Raw genomic sequence first — 17,565 nt, 5'->3', positions numbered from 1 at the left:
GAGAGAATGTTTTCAATGAAGGGTTGTATTCTGCTTTGATAGGGAGGATTCCCTTGTGATTTGTAGATGCTGTATTCCTATTTATATATTATGTTTGCTCTATTTTTTAAAAAAAAACTATAGCAGCGTACTTTTCTTTTGTTTACCATATTCTGTTATCTATTATGATGACCACTTCTTTTCTGGATTTTTTATTTGTGCTTCTTTGCCAGTCAGTCAATTCCAGAATACAGATAATGTTTTACCTCAGAACAAAGGGATGAATTGTTAATATGTTGAAAATTAGAATGAACCAGTTTGGTTAAAGAAATATTAACTGACATTTCTGGTATGTGCTTTATATTTGATATACCTATCTGCAATGTGTTTAAGAATGACTGCGGGTGTCTCTGAGATTAATGAAGAAAAATTTTAAACAGTCACTGGAAAAAGTAGTAGATGTTAAGGAGTGATTTTCACTGATATATAGCCATAATTTGCTGTTTCTGGTGCTTTTCAATTCCTCTTCTAAGGAAGTACAAACTGGATGAAATAAATGAGATACTTTTAGTAATTCATAGTTCACAGAAAATCTTAGTGGGGAAAATTAGTGAGACTGTATCAGAAATATTTTAGATATTTTCTCTTGTGCTACATATATAGCAGTAATGCTGAATGTTACTATGAAAACTCTTAATTCAGGTTGCCTGCCTTGTGATCACTATAGATAATTGGTAATATAATTATGGCAAAATTGAAATGAATGTCATCCATATGTGTTTACTGTTTCTGTCAGTTGACTTTTCAGTACACTCACTTTTTTTCTCATTTTCAGAGTTGATATGTATCATGTTCTGCCTATTTATAGTAGTATTGTTGTTTATCTGTAGGACCCAGGACCACCCCCACCTTCTCCATTACTAGGTTTGAAGCCACTGCAGTTATTAGAAGTGAAAGCAAGGGGAAGATTTGGTTGTGTCTGGAAAGCCCAGTTGCTCAATGAATATGTGGCTGTCAAAATATTTCCAATACAGGTATGTTTATTGCAGTTTTGTTATCTTACATATATGCTTTATGGCTAGGTCATCATAACTCAGAAATAGTCTCAAAACAGAAGCCATATGTTCCAAGATGGTTCTTTGTGTTACTGGGAAAGCAGTTAGCTCTTTTAATGGCTGCCTTTGCATCTGAGAAATGGATTTGTTAGTATAACATTCATTATGTTTGTCTGGAGTGGTGGAATTAAAATAAATGAATGCATAGGAGATCTTTTGCCAATGAAAATTTTATAGAAATGTTTAAATAAAGATTCCAATAAACAAGTCTAATTGAGTGGTTAAATTTTGATATCCCCTTACATTGTCAGAAAAAGCAAACAGAGAAACAAAGGAGTGGTATGCTTTGTTTTAGAATTGCTATTTGGAGGTATATTGCTAGACTTGATTTATTTTCATTCTACTTTGACTGTTTAGTTAGTTTAGTTTTTTGATGCATTTTCAGAGACAATCAAGACTTCAAATAATCAGTTTATTGTTGAATTGTTTTTCTTTTAGAGGTTGGCTGGACCTCTCATGAAACTCTGATCTGATACACCTCTGAGCTATTTTGTTTTGTTCTGTTGGTGGTGTAGATTTATGATGATTCTTTCTTCACTGCCTCTTGCTTATATACCCTGGCGGTTTATGATATCCTTGGTACTGACATCTTGGCTGAATTTGGTGATACAGGCGCTACCACTACACTTAGAGAGTGGATCTTCTTTTTCCAAAGTTGTCATATAAGCAATTTCTTTGTCTTAATATACCTAGATTTTAACCTTCTTACCTCCTTTAATGCCTGTCCAGTCTATGAACTGTATTACATAGAGTTTATGAATTGTATTACATTTTATTTGTAGTTGTAAACCACAGTTTAGTTTTCAGAGAAAAAGGGCATTCTGTTGTGCCAAGATTCATAAATAAGATAAGGGAAGAAATTATTTCCAGGTGCAAGAAAGCATAAAGATCAGAGAAAAACATTTGGATGATATTAACCTTAGCCCAACAACAGTAGCTAACATTTTAGTGAATGCTTTTATTGGGTCAGGTAGTGGTGCTTTACATACATGAGTCCTCACTAATATGTGTATGTATATTACTGACATGTACATAAAATGCAACATATGCTACAACAATCCTATAAGACATACACTGCAATGCCTGTTCTACTTATTGAGGACACTGAAGGATTATGTAACTTGCCAAAGGTTAGTGGGAGAGCCAGGATTTAAGTTTGGACAGTTTGGATTCAGAGGGTTTCTATGAGTTTCTAACCATTATGCCATAGTGTCCCTCACTATCGTTGTCTTTTTGTAGTAAAAAGAAACTAATCTTTTATAAGTAGGTATTTAGTAGGCATGGATTGCTTACAGGCACAAATGAACATATGGTGTCTTAAATTATTGCATTGCAAATCTATGCCACTTGCTTTCTCCTTGACTTTGCAGGGTATGCTAAACATTTTTTAAAGGATGTTTGATGTTATCCTTTGAAAAAAAGAAATGTTTTGTTTTGAGGAAGTCATTCTACCAGTATTTCATCTTTTGGGGAGATTATTCTGAATAGTACCACAAATAACTTCACAACATGATGAAATTACAATGTAATATTTGGCAATAACTTATAAGCAAATGTGTTGCCATTGTAAGATACAGAATGTAGCATTTCGGATCAACTTCTTTGTTTGTAAACTAGAAACACAGAAAAGTATGTTTTAAGGGAATGGACAGGGCTGGTCTTTAGTATGAATTCGTTAACCTATTGTCAGAGCTTTTTCTTATTACACAACAGAACAAAAAGATTTTTTCGTACTTTTTTGTTTTGTTTTGTTTTACTTTGGAACTTATTTGAGTAATCTCTTAGACATGGTTTATTTACCTGTATTGTTTGTGTTCTTATTATTCTTTCCTTTTGACTCTAGGACAAACAGTCATGGCAAAATGAATATGAAGTCTACAGTTTGCCTGGAATGAAGCATGAGAACATATTACAGTTCATTGGTGCAGAAAAACGAGGCACCAGTGTTGATGTGGATCTTTGGCTAATCACAGCATTTCATGAAAAGGTAAAACTGTTCAACATTTTAATTTAGTAAAGTCTGGGTTGGCCTGCTTAGCTAATGTTGGCTATAAATCCCTCAGAGTTATTTTTCTAGACATGTTATAGTTGATTAGTATTTAACCTGAAAATAAAATAATTCTTGAATAAAAGTCTGTTTTAAAAGGTAGTTCATTTTAATAAAAGAGCGAAGATAGCAACTTTTTAAAAAATTTTTATTTTAAAAAATATGGAACGCTTCACGAATTTGCGTGTCATTCTTGCGCAGGGGCCATGCTAATTTTCTCTGTATCGTTCTAATTTTAGTGTATGTGCTGCCGAAGTGAGCACGATAGCAACTTTTTAACTAACACTCTACTCATATAAACCACCCTTTTTTCCCTTATTTCTTGTGCTGTAATTACTCTTATAAACATTTATGTTAGTATAGATAATGCTTAGTAATTTTCATTTACCATTTACAATTCATTTTGAGTACATAAACTTTATTTTTTTTTTCCAGTTTTAATCAGTCTTGCTTAGGGACAAAACCAGAGACAGGAAATTTATCTGATCCTTGAACTCTCACTAACTTGCAGGGTAATTATCACCAAAACATAATTGCTAGTTTTCCTCAATTTTTCTACTTCCAGAGCTAGTGTGAAAGTACCATTAGTGAAGTAGGAAATTGTGTTTTTGGTAATTGGTTTCATCATTGTGAAATATAAATGGCTTTTTTACTTCACTTAATTCTTGACCTAAAGGACGACAGTAATTTCTAGAGGAATATTCTATATATTAGTTGTTTTTTTATGTTGTAATTTTGTGTTCTCCTAGTCTCATGATGTAACATCTCTATAGTCAGGATATTTCAGCTTTTAAAATACTTTCTAGAACTTTAGATTGTTCCATTCGTCTTTTAAAAAAAAATGTGTCTTATAGATTGGTGGAAATTGACTATTCTTGTAATAAACCTTTAAGGTTCAGTGGTATTTCTTTCTGGTCAAATGTTTATTAATGTGAAATGGAAGGAACTTTGAACCATTCCAGAAAGATTGTTTCTTGGATATAATTTTCCCTGAAAGGAAAGATACGCTGCCTTCCATAACCTCTTTTAGGTAAAGAGAAACGTCTCCTTATACATATGGCCTTTGTCGAGAACATAAGTTTCTTTTTTTCCCTCTTTTCTTTAGGGTTCACTGTCAGACTTTCTTAAGGCTAATGTGGTCTCTTGGAATGAACTGTGTCATATTGCAGAAACCATGGCTAGAGGATTGGCATATTTACATGAGGATATACCTGGCCTAAAAGATGGCCACAAACCTGCCATATCTCACAGGTAGACAAATGTTGTTTTCCCAGATAATTGAGTATATATTTACTGAACTTTTAAGCCCCTGGGTAAATTTTAGTTTCCTCCTTGTTATGCAGTCATGCTTTACAAGACAGTTGATTTTCATTTCTTTTTTAAAATTTGTCTTGAGATTGGCCAGGAAGTATTTTTTATAATGTATATGTTAACATCATTGGTAAAGTTTGATGATCTACCTCATCTCATTTCTGAAAGCATGGTTGAAAATAAATTGTATTTCCTCTATCTTATAAATTATATTATCTCTATAAGGAAAAAGACATTTGTTTTACCTCAAAACATGATTTACAGGGATTGTTATACAAGGGCATGTAATGAAGGAGAGACTTTGAATGTCTTCCTTGCTTGTTTTTTGAATCACCTTATTATCTTTAGCCAAAGTAGAGGCAGGCATCATTTAAACAATTGTCCAGTGAAGAAATAGTACTTAGACCCAACAGTTTTCATGGCCATAAAAGGAAAAAATGATTGTTTTTTAAACACAGAATTCAATTTTCCATGTATTTAATTTCCTTGAACATGGGATTCAATTTGTCATCTCGTGTTCAATTTAAAGATGGTTGTTTTAAAAGTAGGCATTAACTGACTCACGGAATAGATATTTAGTTGAGTGCTACCAGGTGATGTTTTAGGTTGCTGGGGGGCATTATTGTAAGTCAGCTGCTAATTTAGGTTCTGATTTTGAAAACTTTAAATGAGATCTACCTCAGAAATAACTCTTCTTTCTTCTCACTCTCTTACATGCAGTCTAATGGCCTCTTCTTGGATTCTCCCTTGTCCTACCTGGCCACATAGGGAATTAATTCTTAAGAATTCACAAAGTTATTAGGAAAAGGGCCTGAAAGTCTTTTGAAGCTAAGACTGATTATTGGCTTTTATAGCATTTGGGAGTATTTCCTTGTGCTTTCAATATCCCATTCGTGGTCTATGTGTCTGTACATAAATTTAACCACTAGTCATGGCATAGTTACTCATGTATTTAACTAGGGTATAGTAGTTCCTAGGATAAGCCAGTTGAGACAGGTGTGTAGAATAGGATGTCTTATTGCCTTAGTACTGTTTTGCCTTTCAGAACACCAGGATCTAGCTAGAGCAGTGTCTGTTTATGGTAAAAAGATTGGATCTGTTATGCATTCCATAAGATACTTTTCTACAGCCAGGTGGAAGAATATAAGAACCACTTAATAAGGGAATATTCTAAAATGTAGGTCTATGCCAAAAAGCAGAAGACCTCAATTCACCTATTTTCAAAAAATTCCTTCATTTTGTTTTTTAAATTTTAGTTTCTATGGGAGTTTGCATGTAAGAACTCTGAAACATTATCTTAAAAAACAGTTTTATGATTGATAGGTGGGAGACATAGATAACATATCTTTTTGGCACAGCAGATTTTTATATAACTGCCTTATGGGTAGGGTTACTTCTTCTTGTCCATATTGTGAATAGGAGTTTGTCACTGTACTCTTGTGTTTAAGGATACATGGGGGCTCTGAGCTTTTTCTCTTCCCCTTTCTCTGCATTTCATAGTATATATATTCCCCCCCTTTTCACTTTCAATAAAAAATTGAAAAAGATAACTTGTTTAAACTTAATTTGAATACTCTTTTTATTTGCAAGGGACATCAAAAGTAAAAATGTGCTGTTGAAAAACAACCTGACAGCTTGCATTGCTGACTTTGGGTTGGCCTTAAAATTTGAGGCTGGCAAGTCTGCAGGTGATACCCATGGACAGGTAAGGATGATGATTCTGAAATGTAAGAAAAAATAAACTTGTTCCATATTTTCTTAGAATGACATGTTAGGACTGAATTAGTCTAAAATTGTTGTGGTGTTTAAATCAGCATCTAATAGAGTTATATCTTTAAGTTTCTGAGGAAGACATTTTCATATGGTGGTGGAGGACTTAGGTGGTTTAGATCAAGTTCTTCATAAAATAATCCTTAGACGCATGTCATAGGATTCTTTTTGAAAAGTTGATCAAAGAATAATCCAGCACCTTTTAATGGACCTCATTCTTAGGGAGTTCTTCATACTATCTCAGTAGTTTTAGTCTGTTAATTTTTTCACCAGCTTAAGATGAGCAGGAGGGTAATTAGTCACTATCCTTACTACAGTGTGTTAAAGATTCCCTGTCCATTTTCCCATGCAATAATAGTTTCTTGCTTCTCGTTTATTGCTTCATTAACTCTTTAATCAGCCTGATGGCTTTTCTCCAGATTCTCTCCAGAGTTCAGAACCATTGTAAACCCCTGAATTAGGTGTGTAATTCTTCACACCTCTCTGCACTTCTGTGTGCACAGAGATCTTAGTAATGGGAATGTTTTTGAAGGCCAAAAGGGAAAAGAACATTATTCATACATTTTATTTTCAGAAACTTTGAGGTTGGAACAAGATCAACTTTTATTTATTTTTATTTATTAATTTACTTTTGAGATGGTGTCTTGCTCTGTCACTCAGGCTGGAGTACTGTGGCATGATGTTGGCTCACCGTAACCTCCGCCTCTCAATTTCAAGTGATTCTCCTGCCTCAACTTCCTGAGTAGCTGGGATTACAGGAGTGCACCACCATTCTTAGCTAATGTTTATATTTTTCGTGGAGATGGGGTTTCACCGAGTTGGTCAGGCTTGTATCAAACTCCTGACTTCAGGTGATCTGCTCACCTCGGCCTCCCAAAGTGCTGGGATTATAGGTGTGAGCCACCACTTCCCAGCCAAGATCACTTTTTAATCAGTGAAACCAGTTCAACCTAAAAGATGACATTTTCTACAAAGCTAAATGATTCAGGCCTTTGGCATTATCATTTCTTCATCTTTCATGTCATGTAAATTTTTTGGCCAACTAATTCTTAGCTTTTGTTTCCCCAGCATATCCTATTAGTTCTTGAGGTCATGGTTTTAAACAATCATGGCAAAAAAATTTTTGGCAATATTGACTAATGGTTTAAGAATTTAGTTTGAGGTAATGGTCAGTAGCCGTGTAGCTCTAGAAAAGTTGACTGCAAATGTATATGGGAATGGAGGCAATTTTGTGGAGAATACTACCAAGATTGTGTAGGAAGCCTGAGGACAAATTTCTCAGCTAATTGAATGATTGACTATCATAAGACTAAATTCTGGGATCATGTTCTTAATTTGGTACCTCATAAGCCCTCCTTCCCCTATTTTTTGAGAAAAAAAAATTGACTCATTCATGTCATATTTTAACTACTTCATAATTGGGTTCTATGATGAGTTAAAAATTAATTGCTTATGGCAAATGACTCATTGACTTTAGATTTCATGGACCAGAAAATTTCAAAACTATTTGGAGGGACTTGCATGTTATTGCACATTTTATATAGTACAAAGGAAGAACACATATAAAAGAGGTGACATTTTATGTCAACATGGTAGATAAACCAATAATCTTGTAATAAAAAAGGTAGGTACTTTGGATGGCATAGATTTATCTTTAAGAGAAAAGTAGGCTTTAGGGAAACACTCACTGACAGTACAATTAAAATATTCAGAGTAGAAAATTTTTAAAAAGTAGAGCTACTTTTTCCCTTTCATGTAGATTCCTTGAACTTTAGGCTTAGAGATATGTCTTTATTCTTAAAAAATCTCTGTTGCATGTATATTTGCATAAATTGCCCAACTTTTAGTCTAGAGTAGAGATTACAGCCACCTAAGGATGGAGCTTTATGGGCGTACCAATATCTAGACTACTCTCTAGTCCTAATACATCACAAGTGTGTTGTGATGTACCCAGCTATCTCACAAGTATTTTTAAGCATTTATATATGAATGTTGTCAAGCACCAACCAAAGCTAGCTGTACTAGCTTAGTAACCATAGTTACAGTACTAAGAAATACCAAATTGTTGGGGACAGATATAAATAAAGGACTCCAAGACAGAAGAATTCATGAATAAACAAATACATAGATTTTGTACAAATAGAACTTTTTAACATCAATGTGCCCTTTACTTGGCTAATTATTTTTACAACATTTTATTAGTTTTTTTTTTAAATACAGAGAAAAGACCTCAAAAAAAGTTGTTTTTTGTTTTTTTTGTGTGTAATCTACATTTCAAACAGTATGCAAAAGTACAATTGAAAAGTATGCAGTGGCCTTCTCCCAGCTAACAGTCAGTTCAGTTTTTTGTAATTACGTCTAGAAAGGGGAACAAAAAAACTTCCAAGTCTGTACTAGCATAATGTCTGTTGATATATTTTTTAAGTATAAGCAGAAAGGATCTTACTATTTATATACTATAGTCTGGTATACTTACCCTGGTAATAGATGATATTTGGTTTTGATTCTTACAAAATCATACAGTGTTAGTTCATAAAGTTAATGAATGAGTACTCTTTGCTTTTAACATCTTTTTCAGGTTGGTACCCGAAGGTATATGGCTCCAGAGGTATTAGAGGGTGCTATTAACTTCCAAAGGGATGCATTTTTGAGGATAGATATGTACGCCATGGGATTAGTCCTGTGGGAACTGGCTTCTCGCTGTACTGCTGCAGATGGTAAGGGAAAAAGTAATTTAAAAAAAGGTATATATGCCTACACACATGTATGAAAAGGGATGATACATTCAAAGGTAATATTTTAAAAAGTACAGTTTTTGTTTGTTTTTTATTTTTTTAAATAGATTCCAAGAGGTGGTAGAGAATTCAGGAGGCAGGGGTATTCATCCTTTACCAATACTAGCTATGTTGCTGGACACTTCACATACCATGAGATTATTTCCTAAAACAGCTTCAGAGGTAGATATTACACTAAACAGATGAAGAAACTAATATACAGAGAAATTAAGTAGTTTGACTACTTTCGCCTCAAGCTGGTGAATGGTGAAGCCTAGATTTGGAACTCTGATCCATACATAGGGAGAGGTCTGCTTTGGTAAGGCCGACTTCAGTAACAACACAGAACTGTTTAACCTGCCCCCCAGGTTAAAGGGTTTCCATTCTGTGTTCTTGTTATTGAAGTCCAAGTCTTACAGATGTTTGCTTTTATTTATTTATTTTTCTGGTTTAAAAAAAAAAAAACTTGTCGACTGTTACTCCCAAACAGATGTAAATTAGCTTGATCTGTTTCTTAAATTTTAATTTATAGTTGCCTAAAAACTTCCCTTGATTGTCAACGACCATAGAAGAAATTGTGAATATTTTATAAGTTAAATAACCAATGTAACCTGTGTTACTAAGAATGTTTTATTTTCTGAGTACTGTAATAGGCTCTCATTGTAGGACAGACTGCCACTTGAATGTAAAATTCAATATGGGGCACTATACTTTTAAAGGGAATTTAATAGAGTGCTCAGAAATGGGCACTCTATAGGGATTCTTCTAGGATTGAGGGATTGGCGTGGGAGTCAATCGCAAACCTAAGAAAGGTTGAAGCAATTTGGGAATAATTTTAGAACTCTTTAGGAAGAAGAATAAGAATTCAGAGTAGTTTCACTCAAAATGGTTGAAGAATTACATTTATTATGTGTATTTATGGAAGAAGTAGGTTAGATAGCAGATGTTATAGGAAAATATATTTTATAAGAACTTTATTAATATGAACTCTCCATAGCAAATCATTGGATTAGGTAATTTATTAGACACAAGACCGTGTTCTCAAGTAATATACACTTTAGTTACGGCAATAAAATATATCCTGGACAATGAACTCTGTAGTAAGTCAAGTGTGCATTGTCTAGCCCATTGCCCAGTACACAGGTATTCAGTAAATGGTTTAGGATGAGTGCAGTACTTAAGAAATATAAGCATGTGTTTTAGGAATTTAGAGGAGAAATTGCTTTGTTTTGGGGGAAAAGGAGTTATCAGAGAAGTTCTTTTGGAAAAAGAAAAGGCTAGATACTTTTCTTATATGCCTTGTATATACCATGAAATAATTTCAGTCAGGCATTTCTGACTCTTAAGTCAGAACCCAACTCTTAAGTCAGAAATTGGGGTAGAGAGGACAAGTATGAGCATTGATTGCTAAGGTAGATTTTTTCAAATTTGTTGATGGCTACTTATTTGTTAAATGAAGTTATTCTAAAACTTTCATGTGCATACCAGATTCTTAGGAATCTTGTTATAATTTACATTCTGACTCAGTAGGTCTGGTTTGAAACCTGTGATTCTACATTGCTTAAAAGCTAAGCTTTAACATTGATGGCAATGTTGCTGGCCAGTAGACCACATAAGTGTTAAATAGACACCTTAGAATGTCAGTACTCTGTCATTGGAAGTGCTCAAGCAAAGACCAACTGTCCAGCCATAAAGAATTCTATTTGAAGAGGGTTAAGTTAGATGACCCCTTCATGATTCATTATATTCTATCCAGGAGTATTTAGTGCATTTAAAGAGCTTCACAAGGTTTGTGTTTATGTACACAAACATCTGGTCACTGATATTGCTCAGTGGTGACCTGTGTCTGTATGTCTTTGTGTAAATTGTGTAACTTTCCTGAGCTTATCTGTAAATAGAGGTAGTGCATCTTAACCCTGTGAAGTAAGTAATACATGTAAAGTTCCTAATCAGGATAGGTGCTCATTGGATATTAGTTATTAACTCCTAAATATATTTTTCTATTTATGTGAGTGGGCCTAAGAAGAAAGGAATTATTTATGTTGTTTAATAAATCTTGTCTGTGAAGGCACATCCTGACTTGTTGGGACCCCTAGTTGAAGAGCCTGTTCATGATTTTCTAAAAAATAAACATGTACTTTTTAGCAGCTGTTGTGGGGGGAGTGTAGAGAAGAGGTGTGACTCTGAGGTGCATAATTCCTTATGTGGGGCATGCAGAGGGTTTGGATATGTCCTAGAATAAACATGGATATAATAGATTGAACCCAGAGCCTCCAGAGTTGGAAGCACCACTGTTAACATTCTGATCTGAATTGTAAGGATTGGGTACCTTAAAGGGATATTGCATAACTTTGATTTATGAATACTGATTGTTCCTTATGTCCTATCTGCAGATGGAAGTAGGCATTCTTTATACCTGGATAAGAAAGCTCCTTATGCAGTCTTTAAGGGAGTTAGTTACATGTTAAATTATAGACGTTTTCATTTCCCATCCATTAGTTTGGTCACACTATGGTATAAGTACAGTTGAGAGTCTGTTTCTCCTCTCTCCTCATAGCATGTAAACTATCGGGAAAAGGTGACAGTATATTTTAGAAAGTTTGTACCAGTTTGAAAGTCAGGAAGATTTTAATGAAAATGATTTATTTTTTTTTCTTACATTTCAGGACCTGTAGATGAATACATGTTGCCATTTGAGGAGGAAATTGGCCAGCATCCATCTCTTGAAGACATGCAGGAAGTTGTTGTGCATAAAAAAAAGAGGCCTGTTTTAAGAGATTATTGGCAGAAACATGCTGTAAGTTATCCAGTTAGCTTTTCATTTAAAATTCCAATGAAATACTTTTCAGAGGAATTATTTATCTCTGCACATTTCTCTTTCTTCTGCAAGTATTTTCTGGGAGATGATCTTCACACAGGATATTCTAGAATTCTAGAGGCAGCGATTGTAAAGTTACAGAGCTATAGAGGGCTTTTGTCTCAATGGTTCTGTACAGAAGAGTGTGTCATTTATTTAGAAAGTTTCCCAGGGAAGAAAAAGCATGCCTGACTCAGAAACTGTGGTTAGGTGGGTAACTTTGCTTAGCATCCCTTCCAATATGATGCCATTTTAAAAAGTTTCTAAAGCACCAGGTTTTCTCCTTCCATGGGAGTTTGTTGTAGCCTTTTGATTTGGGCTTAGAAGACTTTCATGTCTTAAGAATGCTTTAAAATGAAATACCAGACACAACAGTATTGCCCTGTTTTTTTTGTTTTTGTTTTTTGGTCTAAATATATCTAGAAACATGGCTAAAACCAGGTAGAGAAATCTCAAGGGTAGTTTTCTAATCTTCTGTTTAATTGTAAGATAGAAATGCTGATGATATTAAAAAAAAACAATAAAAATTGGTAGGTCTTCCTTTATCCTTGATTTTTGAGTCCAGTTGAAAGGTTAGCATTGAAATAACCTGGTTTATGAACAATGGATAGAGATGTTTTTGGAATTAAAAAAAAATCCTGTTGTGATAGTCTCATGCTTTAAAAAGAAAGGTTCTCTTTGTGCTTTTCTTGATTCTGCACATGGTATTCAATAAAAGTGATCGTTGACAGAAACTTCTTTGACCCAGAAAATAGCAATTTCTTCATGAAAATTTTATTCTGTTTCCTAATAGAAAACAAAAATTGCTGTGTCATTTGAATATGTTTTTCTCCTTTTAGGGAATGGCAATGCTCTGTGAAACCATTGAAGAATGTTGGGATCATGACGCAGAAGCCCGGTTATCAGCTGGATGTGTAGGTGAAAGAATTACCCAGATGCAGAGACTAACAAATATTATTACCACAGAGGACATTGTAACAGTGGTCACAATGGTGACAAATGTTGACTTTCCTCCCAAAGAATCTAGTCTATGATGGTTGCGCCATCTGTGCACACTAAGAAATGGGACTCTGAACTGGAGCTGCTAAGCTAACGAAACTGCTTACAGTTTATTTTCTGTGTAAAATGAGTAGGACGTCTCTTGGAAATGTTAAGAAAGAAGACCCTTTGTTGAAAAATGTTGCTCTGGGAGACTTAATACATTGCCGACAGCACAGATGTGAAGGACATGAGACTAAGAGAAAACTTGCAAACTCTATAAAGAAACTTTTGAAAAAGTGTACATGAAGAATGTAGCCCTCTCCAAATCAAGGATCTTTTGGACCTGGCTAATGGAGTGTTTGAAAACTGACATCAGATTCTTAATGTCTGTCAGAAGACACTAATTCCTTAAAAGAACTACTGCTATTTTTTTTAAATCGAAAACTTTTCATTTCAGATTTTAAAAAGGGTAACTTGTTTTTATTGCATTTGCTGTTGTTGTTTCTATAAATGACTATTGTAATGCCAATATGACACAGCTTGTGAATGTTTAGTGTGCTGCTGTTCTGTGTACATAAAGTCATCAAAGTGGGGTACAGTAAAGAGGCTTCCAAGCATTACTTTAACCTCCCTCAACAAGGTATACCTCAGTTCCACGGTTGCTAAATTATAAAATTGAAAACACTAACAAAATTTGAATAATAAATTGATCCATGTTTTGTAACAAATTCACTGTGTTATTTAAGGAAAAAAAAGGTAAGCTATGCTTAGTGCCAATAGTAAGTGGCCATTCGTAAAGCAGTGTTTTAGCATTTCTTGTGCTGGCTTGTTATGTAGGGAAAAAAGTGCTGTTTTTTGAAAAATCGTGTCATTTTCCCCTTCTTCCCATGTTTTAAAGCCCCATCTTATATCCAGTTCCCAAAATTACATACTTAACTAAGTATTTTCTTTAGGCGTGCTGTGTTTGGGGAATATTTGAAAATTTAAAGCATGATTTAAAAATTTTTTAAGTGAGCTGTGACACTGGAAAGCTCTTCATTTTATCTTTTAAAATAGAGTTTTTTCTATTTATATATGTAAAATTGTAGTGTATTTCTTTTCGCCAAACAATGTGTGGGACGTTCTTTATCACTGTTTTAGGATCACCTCAGGAAGTGTCGTTACCCAGAATTCCTCGCTGTCTGCTTTGAGACTTGTAACTTTATCACTACTTCTGCTTGGTGCCATCTTGTCAGATTCATATTTAATGTCTGTGATATGTAAAGAATTATCCTAGGATAGAGATATTAAACTTTAAGCAGATTTCAGATGTTACTGCTTTAAAACAAATCAGGGATAACAAATTAAACGTCTAACTTAAAATATGCAATGACATTTAGAGGTAACCAATGTTGATACAGATAACATAGCCTAGCCTCCTCCCCAAAATTGCTTTTACAACTAACGCTGATATTAATTTAGGATAGTTCATGCCTTATCCTTGCTAAGCAAATGGAATTGATGGTAGGCAGGTGCCAAAGTGCTTTTCAAAACAATTATGTTAGAATACAATTGGATTCTTCCTCAGATTTATGTAGGCCGCCAAAGTAATACATTAATTATCTGAATTTCCAGATTACCAATCAACAAATAGCCAGTATTATGCTATGTATTTCTGTCAGGTCATTTTAAAATCCATACACTAATTTTATAAAAGAATTTTTTACATGTCACTGTCAGGAGCTCACTGTGAATGTGTTGTCTTCAAATGGTTATTTAACCACATATTACACTACATTTTACATATAATATGTACCTAATCTCTGGGAATAATAAATTATGTTATTTATAAACAATACATAGGTCAACAGACTTTAAGCAGGGAGGAAAAGAAGAGTAATAGTGTCTGTGTGCCGCAGACCATTCAGAACTGTCACATGTGTCCCCATGGTCTCATTGTATTCCTTACAATTGCCTTTTCAATGTTGAGTTCAACTCTTTATTTCACAAAGTACTTGGTCTCTCAATTTCTTGATCTGGTTTTTGCTTCCATTTAAAAACTAATCAAGAAGGGAAAATACTGAGATTGTGCATACAAGAAAATTGTTAATTTCCTGAAGATGAATTTCTACCTGTTGTGAACATTTAACTTTCTTTTTAAAAGTTAAAAATATCAAAACAAAAATAAACAAGGGATACTATGATGAATGTTTGGCTTACGTGAGTACTAGAGTACATTTTTTAAAACCAGTTATTCACAATATAAAATGTTTTCAAGTTAGAAAAAATTTTTAGAATTCCTGGGTATTGTACTTAACTGTAGCTAACCAATTTTAAAACTTGTATTCTTTTGAGAACTATTATTAATAGAAAAACTTTTTATAAGCAGTAAAATAAGAATGTTCCAGTGACTACCTATCCTTATACCTAGTCTTGTTAAAACTTTCTTTTGCAGGGTATTTAGTGTTTGGTTTACAGTCAGTGCAGAGTGGGCAAGTTAATAAAATGTTTGAACTAGAGATACTGGAAAAGAAGAAAAATCAAAGAATGAGAAAAATGGTGATCCATTTTGGGGCAGTCTGAGACCCCTCAAATTACTCTTTCCTCATGTGTATGGTGCTCCTCATGACTCGTCTTGTATTTTGCCTTTCTGATACCCATCAGAACTGCTGCTGCTCTAACTTATACTCTTTACCTTGCCCAGATTTCCGCATAAGGAATGCTTTATGATCAACTTGCCATAAGACTGATGGATTAACGAGAGTTCGGCTTTATTTGAAGTCTATGCCCTGCACAGCTCTTGTATGTATTTTAGATGCTAGAAGTTTTTTTAGCATGTGATGTGTGATTCTTGTTTGAATTCTAGGTACCTTGTGAATTCCACAAAAAAGACTGTGCCTCATGATTGTTAGTCCCATGAACTTGCACTGTCTTTCATGGTGATATTTTGAAAATACAATCAGGAAAAAAACCAACATCTTTGGAATTTAAAAATAGAATCTCATCATGAAATTTAGAAAGAATCTCTTCTGTTATGTTTCCTCACCCCTAAGTAAAAGCTACATTTAAGTAAAATGCAGGTGGTAGGGAAAAAAACCTTGGCCAGATGGTTGTTTAGTGGAATAAACTGATTACTGGTGGGTATTTTTTTTAAAAGAAAGAAACTTCATCACAGATACTTTCCAGGTTCTCTATGTTTTTGAAAAATTACTTTTTAGGAACATTTGGTATGATGTGCATAAAATTATCAATTTATAGGCAAAATGATACAAGTAGCATCTTGATTGAACATCATTTACCTCAGATATTCAACCAGCGGTACGTTTTTTATGCAGTCTCAACCCATATCCCATTTTGTTACCTCTCAGAATACTGGTAAGCAGTTACTTTCGCTTTACTCTGGATTTCTTGTGTTTTGGGCACAGATTATTGTACTACTGTCAAATCGTACTTGCTATTTTTTCTGCAAGTATTTAACAGAAAGCTTAATATCCCCATAAAACCCCACCTTGGATAAGTGATTGTTAAATATTGTACAAATAAAGTGTATGCTATCCCCATTCCATCCCCAAGTTAAATAAAAAAATGAATATGGTATTATTTGCATATGCAGTTTTTCTTTAGCTATGTGTTCTTAAAGAGGGGAATAGTAGCTTTGTAACTTACAGTGAGGTTTACACCTTGAGAACTGCAGGAATGAGGATAGGTGGTGAGTGAAGGTTGATTTGTTAATTATGGCATTTCCCTCTATTGTCATCTAAACAAATTATATTCCCACTCAAGTATGTGTGTTGGTCTTGCCAGTGTTAGGAAGCCAGAGGCTTGCTGGCATTGTGTCACACAGCACAGTTGATTCTCAGATTTTCTAGGGTAAAGGTGAAGGAAGGGGCAGCACTTAGGTTAGAAACTGAATTGCTTTCTAAGCCAAATGAGAATGAAAGCCATGGGGAAATATGCATGGAAACTACAGAAAGACTCAAGTGTTTCTTACTTTTTTTTCTCCAAAACAGTGATTCATTAGGACATTCATAGGTATTACATTTTCAACATCGATAGCATTATGATATAGTAAGTTTGGACCAAACAGGTATTAATTCCCCAGAGCCTTTCACATGCATGAGAATCAGTCTTTTTAACAAGAGTTTTGTTTCTGGTGGGCCACTTGGAGGGAACACAGGTGTAAAAACACACTGAAATATTCCTCCTTCACCTGCTTTTCAATCTAATTACTTCAGGTTGGTAAGCAGCTATTTTCGCTTTACTCTGTATTTCTTGTGTGTTGGGCACAGGTTATTATACTACTGTCAAATCATACTTTTTTTTCTGCAAGTATTTAACACGGTAAGGGATCATGAGTGTTTGTTCTATTTTTCCTCCTCTAGTAAATGAAAATATCTTTAAGCCATATGTATAAGTTTACATTATTCTTGAACCACTTTTTAAACTAGGGTTTTTCAGATTTGTTTTTATTTTATTGATGACAGTTTAAGCAATTTAAGAGACGAAGTTAGCTCAAAACTCTTGCAAAACACATTTTAGCTTCTTCGTATGGGGGAATATGGAAAGGCCAACAATCAGCACTGCTCTTCCCCATAAAAATGCCTTGGGAGTATAATAGGCATGTATTTCATTCGTGTAACTTTTCCTAATCTATTTTTTTAAAATTTGCTTTATAACTGTTTCATGTTTACCTAATTGCTACTTAGTTTTAACATCTGTATACCTGGTTATTGATGGATCATCTCTAGCTTT

The 17,565-nt window shown here is 34.2% G+C and overlaps 1 protein-coding gene and 1 non-coding gene across 4 annotated transcripts in view; one reads left to right on the top strand and one right to left on the bottom strand.

Annotated features, from left to right (window-relative positions):
- Positions 1–16,410, top strand: part of ACVR2A (activin A receptor type 2A) — an 86,981-nt gene extending 70,571 nt beyond the window's left edge. For all 3 annotated transcript variants that reach the window (XM_078327844.1, XM_078327843.1, XM_008998926.5), the window contains 7 exons: positions 870–1,013; positions 2,938–3,081; positions 4,247–4,392; positions 6,043–6,157; positions 8,801–8,939; positions 11,663–11,793; positions 12,693–16,410. In XM_078327844.1, the coding sequence (XP_078183970.1) occupies positions 870–1,013; positions 2,938–3,081; positions 4,247–4,392; positions 6,043–6,157; positions 8,801–8,939; positions 11,663–11,793; positions 12,693–12,887 (1,014 nt within the window). In that variant the 3' untranslated portion in view covers positions 12,888–16,410. The remainder of the gene's footprint in view (positions 1–869; positions 1,014–2,937; positions 3,082–4,246; positions 4,393–6,042; positions 6,158–8,800; positions 8,940–11,662; positions 11,794–12,692) is intronic.
- LOC118154869 (U6 spliceosomal RNA) lies at positions 3,298–3,404 on the bottom strand. The gene has a single exon (XR_004745121.3). It is a non-coding gene; the product is annotated as a U6 spliceosomal RNA (small nuclear RNA).
- Positions 16,411–17,565: the final 1,155 nt, after the last annotated feature.

The sequence above is a fragment of the Callithrix jacchus genome, chromosome 6 (assembly GCF_049354715.1).
Source record: "Callithrix jacchus isolate 240 chromosome 6, calJac240_pri, whole genome shotgun sequence".
NCBI lineage: Eukaryota > Metazoa > Chordata > Mammalia > Primates > Cebidae > Callithrix > Callithrix jacchus.
The sequence above is the reverse complement of the archived record's forward strand: the minus strand, read 5'-3'. Positions and strand labels throughout refer to the sequence as shown.